Genomic DNA, 20,585 nt, shown 5'->3' with positions numbered 1-20,585 from the left:
TGCCCTGCTTCCTAATTCCCCAAACTCAATATTCATCTCTTCTTGGCCTTAGCATGGGCATGACAAACCCATCCTTGGAAGACAGTCCTTCCTCTTCTTGGCCTCTGAATCCTTAGCATTTTTCAAGATTTCTCTCAGGTATACCTTCCCTGGGTAGGTCTTGCCTTAGCCTACTTTTTTCTCCTCTCCTCTTCCCTCCAGTTGTCTTATATTTTACCCATTTATATGTGGAATTCCTCCACTAGAATGTGCCAGGCTTTTCTGTGTTCATCACATGTGTTGTTTCTTATAGTGTGAGATATTTATATCTGTCCCTTCTTCCTCTCCCCCTTCTCTCTGTCTCTCTTTCCCCCTCTCTTTCCGTTTCCCCCTTCTCTCTATCTCTAACTCAGACGCCAATCATCTGTAACCACTACCTTTTACCTGCCCCCCCATGCATGCATACCACACTTTGTTTAGCTATGTACCCAGTTTCTGGGCATCTACTTTGCTTTCAGTCCTTTGCTGTCACAAAAAGTGGTGCTTTAAATGTTTGGGTGTACATGAAGACTTTCTTATAAGTGACCTCTTTGGGGTATGTAATAGCTTGCTTTTAAAAATTATTTTCTACTGTGTTTTGTTGTCATTTCCAGAGCTATATTGTATAACAGTAGGAAAAGAGAGCCTATTTACTCATATTTATTGGGAAAGTTTCTTTTTTTCCCATTTCAAACAATGGTAGCTTTTGGTTTTTCAGAGATGCGTTTTATTATGTGAATGCAACCCTACCATGCCTGTGCATGGAGGCTTTTTTCCTACATCTGTTAACTAAAATCACTCTCAACCTCCATATCCAGTCAGTTGTCAAGTTCTGTAATTTTTTTTTTTTAAGCAATCGGGGTTAAGTAACTTGCTCAAAGTTACACGGCCAGGTGTTTCTGGGTGGGTGCTAAGTGTCTGAGCCCAGGATTTGATCTCCAGGTCATCCCAACACTGGAGCCAGTGCTCTTACTCTCTGTGCTACCTGGTCGCCCCAAGTTCTGTAATTTTTACCTTAGTAACATGTCTCCTCTGGCACTGCAAGCAGCCTGATACAGACCCCCTTATCACCACATGCCTCTGGGATTACAAGAGCCTGTTCTCCCTCTCTCAAGTTAGTCCTCATTTCAATCTGTCCTTCATTTACCTGTCAGTAGTTTTCCTAAAGCACAGGTCAGACCATATCATCCTTTGATTCATTTAACTCCAACGGCTCCCTGTTACCTCCAGGATAAATGTAAAATCATCTGACTTTCAGTATCCCTTCCTACCTTTACAGTCAGTCCTCTTATACCTATATTTTGTGGTCCTTTGAGACTGATTTCCTTGCTGTTCCTTCTAGAAAACACTTCACTGGCGCTCCTCCTCATCTTTGTCTTCTGACTTCCTTTAGGTCTAGGCAAAAGCTGCACCTTCTGCAAGAAAACCTTTTCTAGGCTTTTTAACTTATTGACTGCCCTCTGAGATTACTCTCAGTTTATTCTTCCTATATCTTGTTTGTATGCTGTCTCCTCCTTATACCTGCTGGGAGCCCCTGATGGGCAGTCACTGTCCTTTGCTTTTTCTTCATACCCTTAGTTCTTAGTGCAATGCCTGGCACATAATGCTTAATAAATGTTTACTGAATTGTGTTGAACTGGACAAAGCCCTTAGCTGTTTCTTCATATGCCTTCATTAGGTGGGTGTTATAGCTGAAATTGTAAGCAATTCTTTTTTCTTCGTAACATCTCCAGCACCCAGATCCATTAAATGACTCTTTCAGAGGTGTCTTCATGAAGCACCTTATTTCTTTGACCACTAGAGCTGTGTGTGTGTGTGTGTGTGTGTGTGTGTGTTTTGCTTATTTAAGCCAACATTTAAACTGTCAACCTCCCATTTTCATCTTGTGATTTGGGAGGGAGGGGTTTAAATATGGAAGAGAGACTGGACCTGTGATTTCATCAGAGTAAGTGCATGTCACTCAGTGCAGGTTGGCTCCATCTCTGTCCCAGATAGTCTTGCAGTTGCTTGAGACCGTGAAAGGGAAGAGACTTGGCCAGGGTCACAAGGTCAGTATGTGGCTGTGGTGGGACTGAAACCCTTGTCTTCCTGACTCTGAGGCCAACTCTTCTTTCTAGTACAGTATGAAACCCATATCTTAGGAATGTATGCCATTAATTTCATGTCATATAGCAGTCCTGTCTTACATTAAAAATTTATTGCCTTTATCCTTTTAGGAGATGCTGAAAAAGTGCCACCTGTGTATGGAGTCCATAGTCCAAGCCAAAGACAGACAGGCTGCTGAAGCAAACAAAAACGCAAGCATCCTTTTGGAGGAATTAGACTTGGAAAAGGTGATCACTTTCTTTAACAGAAGTCGATGCTGTTCATTAGGATTAGCTCATTTTCTGAAGTCATGTAAGTGTTAGTTCTGAAACAGTGCAGAAAATCAGAGGATATTGTAAGTACTCAGTCACTCAGCAACGGGGCCTGTACTTTACCCTGGGGAGAGGACAGAAAAATTTAAAAAGTAATACCTTGTCTTGAAGCACTTAACTTTGAGTAAGGGAAGATGACACATACACACTTGTACATACACACATACATGTGACTACATGTACACAGAACAAATGTGGAAATATATCATAAGGACAAAAAATGTCTTAAAGCAAGACATGATTAACATAGTTCCAATGGAGAGTAATATAAGTAATACAACTTCTAAATTAAATCTGTGACTACTGTCACTATGCATTCTTTAGGTTCTGGTCTAATTATTAACATAGTTGTTCTAAAGTTATTTGATGTTGCCTCCAAATATTACAGGCCTACAGAGAGTATCCTTGATTGTACCAGTGCTATTTTTAAAGTTCAGATAGAGTGATTTCTTCTTACAGATGAAGTGTCTTTTTACAACTCTGTGTCTGATCATTTAAGAACCTATTCTTTATTGAATACAGTGGTATTTCATTCCCCACTGGTGCCAGGGGCAAGCATGGTTTCACCCTCTGCATAAGCAATCTATTATGATTCCAAGGAGAATCAAGTTGAATTCTAAAGCCATTTTATAAGAGAGCACCCCCTCTCATGATATGTGTAGTCCAGGGACGTGCCTGTGTTTCATCAGCCTGTGACTAAAGACAGGAATTGCATAGACACATTAATTTTAGAGGTTTCAGGTACTTACAGTGTTAGTTTGGGGCATGATAGGACTGGAGAGGGTTGGAGAGTCACAGGAGGAAAGAGGGTGACCCCTTTCTCTTGGGTCCAACAGCTTTTGCATAGCTCCTCCCTCTGTCCTAGGAAAGTCTGGCTAAGAGCAAGATAGGAAGGTGCTGAGTGCTGAATGAACAGGAGCGGCTGTGCTGGAGAACTGGGCTCGGTTGGATTAAAGCTTCTGAGGGTCTGGAATTTGCTAGACAAATTATAGCAGTTGACAACGTGCTGCTGTCATAAAGCACTAATATTTTTTAGTGGCACACCAAACACCACTAAGGCCAACGCACAGTTCTTTCCCGTCACCTTCGTGATCTCCGTTCTTTTTTTATCTCTTCAGAGGGGTGAAGGCAGGGCAGTTGGGGTTAAGTGACTAGTAGGTGTTCAGTGTCTGGGGCTGGATTTGAACTCAGGTGCTGCTGACTCCAGGCCCCATGCTCTATTCACTGCGCCACCTACCTGCCCCTTACATATTGTTCTTAAACTATAGTTCCCCGTCATGAAAGGATGTTAGTTAATTGTGATGTCTCATTTAAAAATGACATACATCAAAAATTGCAGAAAGTCTCCTGCTTGAAGTGTTTTTCCCTCAAGAAGGACCTTGTTAACATAAACACACCTCAGGTTTCAGGATTGCATGGGAAGACATCTTTTGAGCTTGGAATTCTGGTCCTTTTGCCCGCTCCAAAAGATTGGAAGTTGTTTTCCTTTTCCTGCGTATTCTCACCAGGTGGAGAATACACAGACTGCATCGTCCTCTAGGTTGGATGTTGCCCTATGCAGCCAATTTTGAGCCAAAATCACTCTTACTGCTTCCCCTTCCCCAGAAACCCTTTGGAGAAGGGCAGATAATTTTCAACCAAGAATGACACGTTTTCATATACGAAAGACTAGCTTTTTTTTTTTTTAAAGCAATTGGGGTTAAGTAACTTGCTCAAGGTTACACGGCCAGTTATTCTTGGGTGTGGTGCTAAGTATCTGAGCCTGGATTCGATCCCCAGGTCATCCTGACACTGGGGCCGGTGATCTTACTCATTGTGCTACCTGGCCGCCCTGAAAGACTAGCTTTCTTAATTGTTTGCCAAGGACCTTAGTTGACTTGAGACATGTTTGAAATCATGTTCTAGAAAGTTTTGTTGTTTGGAAAAAGATAAAGCTTCATAAATATTTGTCTTGTGCTGTTGATGATAGAGGATATGTATAGTCAAGTCATGGGAATCAGTGGTAGATGAATACAGTGGAATAAGATACGGAAGTTTTTAATGTGAGGCCGGGTACTCGGGCTTGTTTGTTTGTGGAGTCTTGGGAAGAAGGCAAACATGATGAATGTGGATGAAGTATAGAAGATGGATTGGAGGGGGAAATGAGTTGTGGATTGGGATTGTTGAAATAGAGGATTGTGAGTCTGAAATTGTGAAAGAGGAAATAAATAACAGAATATGGAGGAGAGCAAGGCTTCAAAGGGAACTTAGAGGTTTTACTCTAGTTGAGTTGGAGAATGAGAATTTCTTTAAAAACTGGGAAGGTTTGGAACAATGAGCTGGCATCTGGGTAGTGGGGATCATAAATTTGATTTTAGCACACTTGAGTGATAGATGGGGTTCTTTTGCAGATTTAGGGTCATGTGAAATATGCCTGGGGGTCCTTTCCAGCTCTGAGATTCTGTGATTCTCTGATATATAAGTATAAACATCTTGCCGGTAGTTGAAAATTTGGAGCGAGAGGTTATAGATTAAGGTATTAACAGATGACATTTAATAGTAGAAAACCATGGAATTATTTACTAGCTAAGGGATCTCAGAGGCCTACTTCTTTTCCTTTAATACATTGATTACTTACTAAATGCTTCCTGAGTATCTTTCAAGTTCAGATACATTTTCTTGTAATTTTGGATGATTTCATTGTGGGCTTACCCACAAAGAGAGTAATGTTTGAGATCTTTTTAAAGTAACTTGCTCAAGGTTACATAGCGAGTTATTTCTGGGTGTGGTACTAAGTATCTGAGCCCATTTTGATCCCCAGGTCATCCTGACACTGGGGCCGGTGCTCTTACTCGCTGAGCCACCTGGTGCCCCTAAGCAACTGGGGTTAAGTAACTTGCTTAAGGTTATATGGCCAGGTGTTTCTGGGTGGGTGCTAAGTATCTAAGCCCGGATTAATGGTTGAGATTTTTAAAGGAATCAGATTTGTTTCAGAATTTTACACTTTGAGTTCAAAAGTTATAATTTCTAGTATGAAATGAGATTTTTTTTTTGTTAGAATTCAGGTGTTACAATTTCTTTTTATTATTCCCCTCAATAGCTAAGGGAAGAAAGTAGGAGGTTGGCTCTGGCTGCCAAAAGAGAAAAGAGAAAGGAAAAGAGAAGAAAGAAAAAAGAAGAACAAAGAAGAAAACTAGAAGAAATTGAAGCAAAAAATAAAGAAAACTTTGAACTACAAGCTGCTCAAGAGAAAGAAAAGCTTAAAGTTGAAGGTATTCTTGAAATACACATATTAAAGCATCGTTTCTTCATTTTCTTATCAATGTAATACGTTTCTGTCAGAAGTGATGCTTCATTCATTCCTTCGTATCAGTCATTCGAACTGTATAAAATCTTTTAGGCATTTTAAAGTCTTATTAAGGTATATTTTTTTTTCAATGATATTTATTTTTTATTATACTCTTACCCTTAAGTTGGTAAGTTACAAATTAATAATCGGGTGAGTATCTGTATCCTCCACCACTCCTAACCTGCAAACTTAATAATTCTTGTTCTCATTTAACTTTGACACAGTTACACAGTGACAATGTTAACAGTAATTTAAGCCCAGTAACATTTCTTCTTTCATTTGATGCAAAGGAGGAGGCCTTTTAATATAATGGAATGCAGCATATCCATTTAGGATCTGTTTATCCCAGAGGAAGAAGGATCAGGAAGTTACTTCTGTCTTATTGTCTCCTTGTGGCACTAGGGGGGCTTAGTTTACCTTTCTGCCCCTTCATTCTGATGTCTTTTCCCTTCTCCCTTTCCCTTTCCATGCATTCATTCTAACCTTGGGAAATTATATGTGAAACAGATAGGAAGAACAGAGTTGTAATGGCATTGGGGGAGTTGGGAGGAAGAATGAAATGAGCATTTCCTTGCTGACCCCAGAACAGTAGCCAGTGCCCATGTAGTATTTTTACATTTAACCTTTGTTTGCCATTTCTTAGGGACAAGGTAGGTGGCCTGTTAGTCTTGTGATGCAGTGGAAATATAGCTGAAGCCAGTCATAGGACTGGGGATTAAATCCCCCATCGTTCCCCTTTACCACTTGGGTCATCTTTGGCTAGTCAGCTCCATTTTCTGGGCCTCAGGTTTCGTTTCTATAAAGTAAGGGCCCTTCCAGCTCTTAATTTATGATATTGGGACCTTTTGAAATCAGGAACATTTAGAAAATTTAGAAACATCTAGAAGCAGTTAGAAAATGGGAATTTTTATCTCAGAAATCAGTCATTAAAAGATTAAATTTGTCTCTTTTGTAGTAGAAACAGTAAATATAAACAGCATGTAAGGAACTTTGTCTATAAATGCAGAAGCTGTAGTGTTAATGTAATTGATTATTTTTTAATTGGAAATTCCTTAGCAGTCTCTTGTAGAAACATTAGGTCACAATTTCACATGTTGTTGAAGCCTTGTAATATCTTTGTATTTGAACTACTTGCCTTGTGATTTTGATGATCTTTCCCATCCCACTAGATGAGCCTGAAGTTCCAATGGAGCCTCCTAGTGCCACAACCACAACTACCATCGGTATATCTGCAACCTGGACAACCTTGGCAGGTTCCCATGGTAAAAGAAACACTACCATGACCACAGCCAGCTCAAAAAGGAAGAGCAGAAAAAATAAGATCACTCCAGAAAATGTTCAGATTCTATTTGATGATCAGCTGCCTATCTCATATGCCCAACCAGAAAAGGTGAATGGAGAGTCAAAAAGTAGTAGTACGAGCGAAAGTGGCGACAGCGACAACATGAGGATTTCCAGTTGCAGTGACGAAAGTAGCAACAGCAACAGCAGCCGCAAGAGCGACAGTCAGTCCTCGAGTGCCCCACCACCTGCCCCAGGCAGCAAGAAGCAGCCTTCTGTACTCGTTACCTTCCCCAAGGAGGAGAGGAAAGCAGCTTCTGCCAAGACTTCTGTCAAGTCAGTTCCATTTAAATTTCTATTGTAACCTTACTAGTAAGTCTGGTTGAGTTACCTCTTAATGCTAAACTTTTTAAATAAATATTGTATGGTGTTTTTCTTCTTTGGTAAATGAATTCTTTTCAAGTAGAGTTGATGGATCTTTAGATAATAGCAGCCCACATTTATATAGAAATTTACAATTATACAAAGATTTGGCCTCAAAAAAAACAACACAATAAATAGAATGAGTATTATCACCATTTTGTAGATAGACTAACGTTCATATTATTTGACTGGTCGGAGATCACACATTGTGTAAATGAGAGAGTAAAGACTTGAACCCAGCTTTTCTGACTTCTAGTATTCTTTTCATTTTCCTATGCTTCATTTTGTGATTTATGGTCTTTCCATTTCTTTCTGGCTGCAGTGGAACAAGGCTGAACCAAAAGTCAGTTCCACTCTTGGTGCCCAGTTTGCTCACCTGTAAATAAAGTCCTTTCCAGCCCTAGATTTATGATTTTTGACCTATTTTGAAATTAGAACATCTAGAAGTTAGATATTTTTTTGTTAAATGATGTAAATTTTGTCATTATGTGCTTTTTAAAAGTTAAATGTAGACTTCTGTGCTACTACTTCCCCAGGAAAGTAGAAAGTCATCATGGGCATGTTTTCAGATAGTGCACTGACCTTCTTAGCCCCTCCATTTGTAGTAAGTGCTACATACTTGCTGCTTTTTCACCTTATTGATAAAACATGTGGGATGACAGGTTAAATTACTTCTCTAGCACTTTTACTTTCTACATTTTGTTTAGCTTTTTTCAACCTTTAAATAAATTTAATAGATTTTTTTCCCTTTTCCTCTTTAAGATTGTCTGAAACTGTAAGTGAGGTATCTGGGAATTCGTTGTCCACCTGCACAAAATCTGCTCCTTCTCCACTTTCTTCACCAAATGGAAAGTTGACAGTAGCTAGTCCTAAACGTGGGCAAAAGAGGGAAGACGGCTGGAAGGAAGTTGTGAGGAGGTCAGTGAAATGTTCTTTTCTTAAAATTCATGTTTATTTTATTTTCAGCTCTGAATTTTCTCCCTTCCTCCTATCTCAGACTATTCCACTACTATTGAAAAAATTAATACATTCCCATCTCAGACTTCAGTCCATTCTTTCTCTGTCTCATCTGAAGGGTAGTAGAGCATGTTTCAGCACGAATCCTCTGGAATTGTAGTTGGTCATTGTGTTGACCAGAGATCCAGTTTCTCAAATTGTTGGTCTTTCCAGTATTGCTATTACTGTTTAATTTTTCCTCTGTTCTGCTCTTTTCATTCCGAATCTTTTCATCATGTCTTCCCAGGTAAAATGTTCTTCCTTGATATTTCACTCTTATTTTTGTGTTTTAGTATTCAGGTTTTGTGACATCCAAATGATATCTCCATTTCTCTCAAGAACTTTTAGAAAATTTTCACCCTCCATATTTAAAGTCAAAATTAAGTATATGCCAGAGTGGAATGGAGTGGAGAACATTTTCCTTAAAATCAAATAATAATAAAATGTTGGGGATTCATGAAGTATTGGAATGATTGATGTGACTTTTTGATTTCAGAGTACACGTCCTTGTATGTTCCCAATGTTTTGGCTCCTTGTAAATCTTTGAGCTGTGACCACATCACATTTCAAACAAACAAACAGACAAAAACCTTTATAGGAACTTGAAACAATGAATGAACAAAAAACAATAACAACAAAAAGCTATCCTTACCTGTACCCTAGATAATTGTTAATAAGCCCCAGATGTGGTTTTCTTTTCATTTAATTCATAATATTCAAGTTCATAACAGTTTAAAGTTTACTTCTTTCTGCAGTTAACTTTCTGAAGGTAATTTCTAATTTAGAATGAGAATATCAAAGGATTTTCCAAATGTAATTAAAACTGAAGCAAGTGTTTCACTTGAGTCTCTCTTTTTATTACAGTTATGTAACTGGTATTGAGGAAATACCCTGGAAACAAAACAAGACCTGTGCCCCACAATAATCAAAACATAGTTCCATAGACAACAGTCAGAATGTATTTATGAAGAAATGATTACTAAGAAATTTGTAGTTTAATTAAAGTTAAAATGACCATATTTTATTTCTGTATGAACACAAAAATGTTAAAAACTTCACGAATAAGTTTGTATAAACATCTATTCCTGAATATTGTGTATTAAAACATTCTCTCAGTCTCTCTTCATATAAATACGCCCCCATACATACATACATACATACACATGTATTACATGTGTGTGTATATGAGCCTATCCTGGAACCTGATGATTCTTACTGCTTAATTCAAGATTTCCATCAAATCAGATTTCTTGCTATTGCCAGTTAATGGAAACAAATGAAGTTCTGTTATACTCAAAATAATGGTTCAAAAACTCACTGGATTTTTAGGTTTAAGATAGTCATTTATGTCTGTAGGTTGTGTGGATTTGCAGTACTCCCTGTAACACTTCAGCTGTTAGAGAATAAAGGAAGACAAGTTTTAACCCAAAACAAATATCCACAGGAAGAGGAAAGAAGTGTGGCAATGAGAAAAGGCGTCCTTGGGACAGATGTTTCTCTTTCTCTGATCCCCACCTGGTTGTCTTTTCTCCATTTGTGTATTAGAGGATAATGGTGAAGACACAGTGGCATGAAGTTTTAGCCATATAAGGAATAACATCCAGTTTTATTTAGCAAGAGCATAGAAACGTTTAGTGATTCTTTTCAGTATTTTACTATTCATTCACAACTATTTTTCTTTTTTTCCTTTCTTTTTTTTGAAAATAGATCAAAGAAAGTTTCTGTTCCATCAACAGTTATTTCCAGAGTGATTGGAAGGGGCGGCTGCAACATCAACGCTATTCGGGAGTTCACTGGAGCACATATAGATATTGATAAGCAGAAGGACAAGACCGGGGACCGCATAATAACAATAAGGCAAAACAGACTTTTTTGTGTTTTCTCCCTCCTTCTTTTTGTAGTAGCATAATTTAATATCAGGATTATTTGCATTTCTAATTGAACTTGAAATGTATTGGCAATCTCTCCTTATTCATTCTGATTAAGTTTCTCTTAATTTTGGAAAAAAATTCTTTTTCCTTTAGGATTTAAAATTTTTTTCATCATTTTATTTTTCTGGTGGAGGCTGAAGAAATGCTTCTCATATATACTTAGAAGTCTTTCACTAAAATTAAAATTAGAAGATAAAATGCCCATATTTAGTTAAGTTCTACTTTTCCACTGAAAAGTATTTTAGAGAACTCTGGAAAATGTCACCCATTCCTTCAGAATCAGAGAATGTTGTATAATTGTGTTAAAAGGTAGAAATTATTTGTCCTTTACCTTCCCTGACTTTGTGATGTATTGTCTAGATAGGGTGTTCTTAATCTGAAGACCATGAACGGGTATTTTTATTTTAGTCATGTCTATTTGAATGTAATTGTCTTCCTTTTAAAATAGGCTTCTATTTATTTTATGTTATATATTTTAAAACGATTCTGAAAAATAGTTTAGAACCCATGGTCTTAGAATAATCTGAGCCTTTTAGGAAAGACTATACTTCCTCAGATATTAATATTTGAAATTCTTTTTGCCAAGAGTTTCCCATACTTGGGATCTGAACATTTTTATACTATGAGATTTAATCATATTGAGTAATTCGTTTAACATGAAAAAATGTTTCACCTTGCCTGTGTGTCCTTAAAAGTGGGAATCATATTCTATGAAACAAGTGACTGCCAGGAAGCATTTACTTAAAACTTTGGATGCTTCCACATTCTTTTGACAGTCATATGTGCCATTTAAAAAAAAAATGCTTGCCAAGAAAATATTTTATTGGTTTGAATTCTAGTTCATTAGGTATTTATTGGACACCAGCCATTGCCATGTGAATAGTGTTGTGTTCAAGTAATTGGGGGTGGGCGTGAGTGTTCAGGATATCTGTACGTCCTCATAGGGACACTAAAGCATGTGAAGTGTGAAGAATTTTCATGTATGGGTATAGAGGGGATACTTAATGAGTGGCACAGGGAAGAAAGGTGTTTTTCAAAGGAGATTTGTTGTTAACTTTTGGGGCTTTAGGAAAAGTGTTAATGGTTTTAGTGGAATTTCATCCATTCTGAAAAGGTAGATTTAAGCAGACAAAGAAGGAATAAGGCATTATATCCAGCTGCCTAGGGAGCGTCAACTCAGGGACCACTCAGCCAAAGCAGGAATAGAGCAAATATTCAGGAGGGGTTTGAGCGGAACCTTAATGTCTCTGAAGTAGAATACTGAAATTGCAGGGCTGGAAAGGAATTGTAAAGTTTCTTTATGCCCAGTCCCTAATTTTGCAGATGAGGAAGGAAGCTGAGACCCAGGATATCTGTGACTTGTTCAACACCATTAAGTGCCAAATAGGACAAAACAGTTTATTGAAGAGATCACCAAATCATGAAGATAATCAGCATCAGCTATGCCATAGCTTAGATGTGGGGCCTTTGAAAAGTCACAACTTCCCTTCCTTATCTGTAAAATTAGGGATCCCTTTTGGTTCTCTACTTCTGTTTCAAAGACATTAAGCTTTGGCTTGGAAACAGGCCAGTGTCTACCTTCTGTACACTTTTTCCGTGCCTGTTTCTCCCCCCCTGTCACCATTACTACCCCACCCCTAAAACAACAACAGCAACAGACCCATCTAAAAAACAAAAGACCCTCACCTTGAGAAAGCTTTCTTCTTTTCCACTTAACCAAATCTCCCACGTTATTCAAAACATAGAGGGAACCATACTTTTTCCAGGTTGCTTTTTCTGCATTCATAAGTCCTTAGGGATCTCTTGTGAATTTTTATAGCACTGTTTGCTTGTATTACATGATCACCTGCTTCTCAAAGAGATGGTCATTATGTTAACATTTCTGTCAGTTCTTCCTTTGAAGAACTGATGAACTTCATAATTTGGATGGAAAGAAAATTATGTCTTTATTTTCACTAACCCCTCCCTAAATCAGGATTTCCTTTAATTATTTAATGGGATTTTGAGAAAGAATTTTTAGGCTTTAACAAATTGCTAAAGGTGTCCATGATTCAAAGTCAAGAAACTCTACTTTAAGGTAGCCATAAAGCAGCCAGACCAATCCACTGGAAACATGAACATCACTGTTGATAAAATTGATCATTGGTGTGTTACTAAAAATAATGATTGCACTCTGTGTAGATGGATAGATGGATGGATGGAGAGATAGATAGAAAGATAGATGATAGATAGATGGACAGATAGATGATGGATGGATGGATGGATGGATGGATGGATGGATGGATGGATAGATAGATAGATAGATAGATAGATAGATAGATAGATAGATAGACAGACAGACAGACAGACAGATAGATAGACTGATTGATTGATTTTTGCTTTTTGGAGGGCAGTTGGGCAAAGTTAAGTGACTTGCCCAAAGTCATACGGCTAGTAAGTATGCCAAGTGTCTGAGGCCAGATCTGAACTCCAGTCCTGCTGACTCTGGGGCCGGTGCTGTATTCACTGCACCACCTAGCCACCCCCTGTGTATAAGCTGTTAAGGATTTTCTAAGTTTTTCATGTTTGGTAAAAAGAACATTCCCAAACCACATACACTCCCTGAAAATAACACAGAAGTATCTGTGACTAAGTATGTGCATTTTTTCTGATTCACCATTTAAGAGAAAGGAAGAAGCAGCTCTAGCTTCACAAGGGGGCAGTGTGCTGTCCATTGCATTTGACCTGAGTGTCTGTTGGCATTTCACGTTATCTCGCTTACATAATTGTGGTCCCTGTGAGTATTCATTTTTTGGATCTGCATTGCCCTGTCTAAGTCTCTCTGGTTTTTCCTTTCTTTTTTTCTGTTCTTTGAAGGAGCACTAACATTCCATGACATTCACGTACTAGAATTTAAACTGCCCATAACCATCAGTTTTAAATAGTGCTGCTCTGAATATTTTTGTGTACATGAAACTTCTTGTTGAGAAGCTGCTTAGGATATAAATCTAATCATGAACTTGCTATGTCAAAAGCATATACTCACTTCTTTTACCCTTTTTGCTAATTGGGTAAGTTAAATGTCATACCTCAAAGTTGTTTTAATACACATTTCTCTGATTCTCATCAATTCTGATTACTTTTGGTTAGTTGCTGATCATTTAGTCATTAAAGACCTTGTATTACTATTACATGCTTTCATTGAAATTTAATGTTTTTTGTTTTCACTCTGAATCATCCAATTTAGAACAGACTTCTTAGCCAGTTCCCATCTCTATCTCAGTGATTAGATTCATCATTGACTGTATCCTCTTCATTGATAAAGTTCTGATTGTAGTGCTGCAAAACTTCTGAATTCAATCCATTGATCAGAAAGCATTGATTAAGGCCCTATTATGTGCTGGACTCTTTTTTAAGCACTGAAAATGTAAGGTAAAGCAGAATCATGTAGAGAACTTTCACAAGTTTCTCGGCTTCACTAATGAAATGTTCTCCTCCCCTATATTATTATCTGAAAGGCTACAGGGCAGACAAGCAGATGATGTATTATGTAGGGGATGTTTTGGGGTCCCTTGACCTCACTAAGGTATATTCCCCTATTCTATACAGTTACCTTTCCAAGGTTACCAGGCAGATAAGCAAGAGGGCATGTAGTATTTTTTGTTTATGCCTCCAGATATAGTTCTAGAATAATACCCTAATAAGTAACTAACCTTAAAGCAACGATAAATAGTAAACAGGATTAAGGGAGGCTCCTTCTACATTATCTGCATTCTTCTGATATAGGATCTTTCTGCATAGTCTGCATTCTTTTGGGGTGTCTACATTCTCTTGGGGGGCTAAAAACTCTGTGAGCTCCTTGCATCTTTGGCTCTGTATGAAATGGTCCTGTAACAAACAAGACTATTGATTACAACCCCCTCTCACCGTTCCCTAGCCCACCAACTGAGCTGGCCCCAGTAGAATCACACTCCCTGCCCTCTTAGAATTTACAATTGCTTAGGGAAGGAGATAACATGTTATATCCAGAATAATGGGAAGGTAACCTCAGAGGGTGAAGTCTCCACTGTCTGGGACTGTTGGGAAAAAGGCTTCCTGCATAAAGGTGATATTTTTTGCATAGTAGGATGCCAAAGATCCTAAGAGACAGAAAATCACTTTGTAAGATTTGTGAAGGGTACTGGGGAGAGACCTGAGGCAGGTAGTTGAAACAAAATGCTGTTTCAGTAACGCAAGGGAGAGATGGTAAGAGTTTGCACTATAGTAGTGAGTAGAAAGAAGGGGGTGCATATGAAGGTTGAAAGGACAAAGTTTAGCAACTGACTGGATATGTAGAGTCAGTGAGAATGAGGAATCAGGGATAACACAGAGGTTGAGAATGTAGGTAACTGGAAGGATGTTGGTATTCTTAGTAGGAATAGGGAAATTCAGAAAAGGGGTCTGTTTGGGGGGGAAACATAATACATTTTGTTTTGACTGATTGAGTTTGAGATGTCTGCAGGATATCCAGTTTGAAATGTCCAAGAGACAGTCGGTCATGAGATAGACTAGGGAGGGGTAGGTATGGGTGTCAGGGATCATTTTTATAAAGATGTTTGAATCTATGGGAACTATGATACCATGAAGTGAGATGTTACTGAGAAAAAAGAGAACAAGGATGCAGGAACACCCGCAGCCATTTCCATGGATAAAGTGCTAATAAAGGAGCAGGAGAATGATCTGTGAAGAGAATTCAAAGGAGATCCAAGAGAGCAGTGTCCTCAAAACCCAGAGGACAGTGTCCAAATCGAGAAGTTGCTTAACAGTGTCACCTGGTGCAGAGTGATCAAGAGTAATTAGGAGTGGGGAAGAAAAGGGCATTAGATTTGGCCACTAAGGATCATTGGTACCTTTAGAGAGAGAAATTTCTGTTGAATGATATCAGAGAGTTAGAACAGATTGAGAGGAATGGATGGGGGAGGATAATAGACGACAGTAGTGAGCAGGAATAGTAGGGCCACAGAGGGTTTCTTGAAGAATGAGGAGACCTGGGCAGCAGGGAAAGAGAAACTGAGGATCAGAGAAAGTTGGGGTGAGTTTGCTGGACCAAGTGGGAAGGGCAGGAATCCGAGGTACACATGGAGGGGTTTGCTATATCAAAGAGAAGATTCACTTTTTCATGTGAGAGAGATGTGAAAGAAAAGATCCTGGGAAATGTCAGTGGGATGTGAAAGGAGAAGAACTTGTTTTTGCTGGGCACCTTCAGAAGGGTTCCCATCACTCCCCCTGCCACCTTTCCTTAGCTTGACTTAAACCAAAATCAGAAATATCCCCTGTAAACTCCCTTGTAGAGGCTTCAGATATATAGCAGACGGAAACTTTTCAGATTTGGAACCTGGCAAATAATTATCAACATCAAGAGACGATTGATCTGGTTACTTATTGTCATACAAGAGTTATTTCTGTCAAGCAAATGATTGTGCTTATGTAATCAGGCCAAGCACAGTCACTTCCTGAGTTCTAGAAAAACTCGACTTAGTTAAAGCCATTGTACAGAGACATACTGCCTCCCTCCTGGATTTATTGTCCTTCCTCACTGTGGACTTCACCAGACTTGACCAGCAGTGTAAGGGGACTGTCTGAGCCTGTTTCTGTCTCCTGTTCTCTCTTTTCCTTCTTAGAAATAATAGTGTTCACAGTTACTGTCAACCAGTTTTTCTCAGGTGGACATGAATGTTCCTTCTTCATTCTCTTGTCAGTAAACTCCTATCCAGTTAACCCCTGGACGATCTCTTGTAAAACCACAATTCTCTTCTTTTCCTTTCATTTATGAACCAAAAATCCCTCTAGTCCTAATAGGTAGTATGGATTAGGGTGGGAAACAATTTCATTCACGTTCAATGTGTTTTTTGTTGTTAATGCATCTTGTTACATGCTTGTTTTCAATTTTTTTTTCTTTCCTCCTATTCCAGCAGGCTTTGTAGCCCTCATTGGGAACCTACCCAGTACTCATAAAATTGTTTCTGTGGGAAAATGCATTCCAAGACTAATCCCACTTAGAAATGAACTTTGCAGAAAACTATCCATTGATAATTGTGTACTGTAGTAATTCTGCACACCACACCATCACAATTTTTTTTATTTGTAGAACGTTCCAGCGATAGAATTATCCTTTTGTTCTGGTTACCTTTTGATAGCTCAGTAGAACAGAACAGTATTAGATCTCTCACTTTCTGTCTATAGAGATGAAGTGAATTGGAAACATGGGGCCTAATTTTGTCTCTCCACTTCCTCGTAATAGGGGTGGCACAGAATCAACAAGGCAGGCAACACAGTTGATCAATGCTCTGATCAAGGATCCAGACAAAGAAATTGATGAGCTTATTCCAAAGAATCGTTTGAAAAGCTCCTCTGTGAATTCCAAAACTGGGTCTTCAGCCCCTGCCACTACTGCTGCTAACAGCTCCTTGATGGGGATTAAAATGACCACGGTGGCCCTGTCATCTGCCTCGCAGACCGCGCCTGCCCTGGCCGTGCCCTCACTCTCCTCTGCCTCCGCTCACAAAACCATTAAGAACCCCGTCAGCAACGTGAGGCCGGGTTTCCCTGTCTCGCTGCCCATCGCCTACCCCCCGCCCCAGTTTGCACATGCCCTGCTCGCAGCTCAGACTTTCCAGCAGATCCGCCCGCCTCGGCTGCCCATGACCCACTTTGGAGGGACTTTCCCACCAGCGCAGTCCACTTGGGGTCCCTTTCCCGTCAGGCCTCTGAGCCCAGCCCGAGCTCCCAACTCGCCCAAGCCTCACGCGGTGCCTCGCCACAGCAGTCAGCAGCACAGCAGCGGTTCTCAGGTGAACCCCGCAGGTTCTTTCACGTCTGCTGCCGCCGTGACCACCAGCGCACCCACGTCAACGGGGCCCGGCACATCCACAAACGGCAGCCCGAGCTCACCTTCGGTCAGAAGGCAGCTCTTTGTAACCGTGGTGAAGACCTCCAACGCCACCACGACCACAGTCACGACCACAGCCAGCAACAGCAGCACCGCACCCACCAACGCCACCTATCCTCTACCTACTGCCAAAGAACACTACCCCCTGTCGTCCCCGTCCTCCCCGTCCCCCCCGGCGCAGCCAGGAGGCGTGTCCAGGAGCAGCCCTTCTGATTGTGTAGCATCCTCTCCAAACAAAGGGATCCCTGCCAGTGACCAGGAAGCTGGCAGTCCACCAGTAGTAGAAGCGACCAGCAGTCTCTCTCGCCAACCAAATGGCGCCAGTTCTGTGGGGAGTTCTGCAGGGCACTCTGCTCCACAGCCACCTCCTGGGGCCGCTGCTCCAGAACCGCGGCCACCTCTGCCACCACCGCCACCACCGTCTCAGGTTCCTCCACCCGAAGCGAGAATGACTGCACCCCCGTTGGTAACAACGAGCTCTGCCCCAGTGGTCCTGCCGCCCACTGCCCCAGGCACCTACCCCATTCCTCAGGCACAGATGGGGTCTTCACAGCCTGCTCCCAAGATGGAACTGCCTGCCGTCAGGCCTCCGCCTCATGCCGCAGCTCCGACTCACAAAAATCCAGTACCGTTGCAGAATTCATCTGTTGCAGTCCTCAGTGTCAATCATATTAAGAGACCCCACAGTGTCCCCTCTTCTGTCCAGCTACCTTCGACCTTAAGTACACAAAGTGCTTCTCAGAATTCAGCACATCCAGCAAATAAATCCATGGCCCCCAATTTTAGTGCCCCCTTACCATTTGGGCCCTTTAGCACACTGTTTGAAAACAGTCCCACTTCTGCTCATGCCTTCTGGGGAGGCTCTGTGGTTTCATCTCAGTCAACACCGGAATCCATGCTGTCAGGAAAATCTTCCTATTTGCCAAATTCAGATCCCTTGCATCAGTCTGACACTTCCAAAGCACCAGGCTTCCGACCACCATTGCAAAGGCCTGCTCCAAGTCCCTCAGGTGAGCTTGGCATGGCATTCCCAGGGTGTAACAGCCTCATGTTGCCTCATGCTGGCTAGTTAGCCTTAGCTCTGGGCAAACCTTTGATTTCACGGTTGCTCACAACTTTTTGGATTGAGGGTTTGTATTCAGGTCATTGGAATGTGTGTGTGTTCTATGTTGCTGTGGCATCTTAACCCTTTTTTAAGTCTTTTGTCAGTTGTACATTTTTTGGTTGTTGTTTAGAACTCTCTGGTGTTTCTTAATGCCTCTGTGACAGTTTCTTCTGCTATCTATATCGGCTCATTTTCTTTGCCAGACTTTTACCCACCCTTTCTCCAAATGAAGGAGAAAATCATTAGTGGTGGTTAATACATTAATGGCCCCAAGTTCTGCTTTTATTTTTATTCAAAAGAATTAACAGAGGTTTTCCTTTTGCAGTTTTGCTTGTAATTTGTAATTTGCTTCTCATGAAAACTAATTTATTCTTGACTGATGGATTTTTGTTTTTAAGAATTGTATTGCAGTAACTTGTGGGAGGTAGAGGACCTGGCTAGTTGTCAGGTATTGCCCTTTAGCGTGAGTGCTTGAAGCACCGAAAGCTGGTTCACACCAGTATCTTGATGGCATTCAGCACCACTGGATGTGTGCATTTGGGGCTACAGTGTTTTTTGCCTTTTACCCCCCTTAGCACAGTGGTGGGACTTTGGAGAGGGGAAGTACTTTTCTTCAAAGCTTGAGCAAAATGCATTGAGTGAGGTCATGTATTTTTACTTGGTGATGTGAATTAAAATATTTTTAAAACACGTGAAACATGTTTTAAACATGTGAAAACGTGATGTAGCAGGTAAATCTTATCTTCCAATATTGTTACTAGTAAGTTCTAAAATGTTAGCTAGGTTTTTTTTTTAATTATCTGTTGCCTATATAATAGGAATTTTTAAAAACAGTACAATAACTATAATTTTCTGTGACTTTATGAAGTTAGTTCAGTGTTAATAAAATAACAATTGGGAGAGTATTTTAAAGATGAGATTGAAATTTGGAGGAAGGGGCAAGTCTTGAAAGAGAATTGGGCTTGTTTATATATTGTGGGAGAGGAAGGTTGAGAAGAAACACCAGTTACAGAGCTCATGTCAAGTATGAGTGATAGAGTGTGGTAACAAGTAGAGATTACATTTATACTTTAAGTGGAAGCTGAAAGGTGAAAAAAAGACATAAGGAAAAATTAATAAAATTCAAGCTATCGAAAAATTCAATATTTTAGTCTTTAGTAATTTGGAAGCCTCTCTAGTGGTTTTACTTTCAGTATGGTTATTTTGACATTTCTATCCTATTTTTCCAATCTGTTTTGCTCCCCTGAAACCTTTGCTTGATTTTACCCGAATGTCTAACTTTTGCTTTTGATGTTGTTGATGCATTGCCCTGTGGGAGTAACTTGGGCATTTATTTTTAGAAAACTTAAGTCATTTCTTTTACTTCACACTTTTTTTGGGGGGGTGACATGAGGAGGGAGTCAGGAGAATGTGACCTTAAAAATATTTTATAACACTGAACTATTTTATTTTACATCTAATTCATCTGAAATAAAACAGAATTTTTTTTTCTTGAAAATTAATGACTGTTTACTTTTCCATATAAAAGGAAAAAGGACAAAGACAGGTTAAAGAAACTAGGAATTGTTAAACGATCTGGAGTTGTCACCTCAATTTGTTTGGTAGTCTTTGCAGCTTTAGGATTGTCTAATAATGACTGCACACTCCTTATCCAAGAATGATTTGGTGTTTTGTGATTGTCTTCTCTAGGTATTGTCAATATAGACTCCCCTTATGCTTCTGTAACACCTTCCTCTGCACACTTGAGTAGCTTTGCCTCGAACCTTTCCGGAGGGCAGATGTACGCACCTGGGGCGCCCCTCGGAGGGCCACCTGCAGCTGCTAACTTTAACAGACAGCATTTTTCCCCACTTAGTTTGTTGACTCCATGTTCATCAGCATCAAATGGTGAGTTATTTGTACCCTAGAAGATAGATGAGAAGTCGAAAGCCATAGGATTCCATAAGAAAGGACATTGGGAATACATTTCCCTTGGATGTCTCTTAAGCCTAATGTTTTTATTCTAATGGTGCCATAATTTCATCCAATGTTAGTTTAGTCTAGATTTTTCTTTTTGCTTTTTGGAGGGCAGTTGGGGTTAAGTGACTTGCCCAAGGTCACAGGGCTAGTTTTTTGGGTTTTTTTTTTGGTGGGTGGGTGTGTGTGTGTGTGTGTGTGTGTGTGTGTGTGTGTGTGTGTG

General features: G+C 40.0%; 1 protein-coding gene across 6 annotated transcripts in view; it reads left to right on the top strand.

Annotated features, from left to right (window-relative positions):
• The window catches only part of ANKRD17 (ankyrin repeat domain 17), a 160,720-nt gene that overhangs the window by 133,671 nt on the left and 6,464 nt on the right, over window positions 1–20,585 (top strand). For all 6 annotated transcript variants that reach the window (XM_069091698.1, XM_069091700.1, XM_069091690.1 and 3 more), the window contains 7 exons: window positions 2,235–2,351; window positions 5,515–5,686; window positions 6,933–7,380; window positions 8,230–8,385; window positions 10,171–10,320; window positions 16,654–18,311; window positions 20,096–20,293. In XM_069091698.1, the coding sequence (XP_068947799.1) occupies window positions 2,235–2,351; window positions 5,515–5,686; window positions 6,933–7,380; window positions 8,230–8,385; window positions 10,171–10,320; window positions 16,654–18,311; window positions 20,096–20,293 (2,899 nt within the window). The remainder of the gene's footprint in view (window positions 1–2,234; window positions 2,352–5,514; window positions 5,687–6,932; window positions 7,381–8,229; window positions 8,386–10,170; window positions 10,321–16,653; window positions 18,312–20,095; window positions 20,294–20,585) is intronic.

This window comes from Petaurus breviceps, unplaced genomic scaffold (genome assembly GCF_028583685.1).
Source record: "Petaurus breviceps papuanus isolate PSGF00001 unplaced genomic scaffold, PetGlider_PUasm1.0 126, whole genome shotgun sequence".
Lineage (NCBI taxonomy): Eukaryota > Metazoa > Chordata > Mammalia > Diprotodontia > Petauridae > Petaurus > Petaurus breviceps.
Note: the sequence above shows the minus strand (reverse complement) of the source record. Positions and strands in the feature narration are given on the sequence as shown.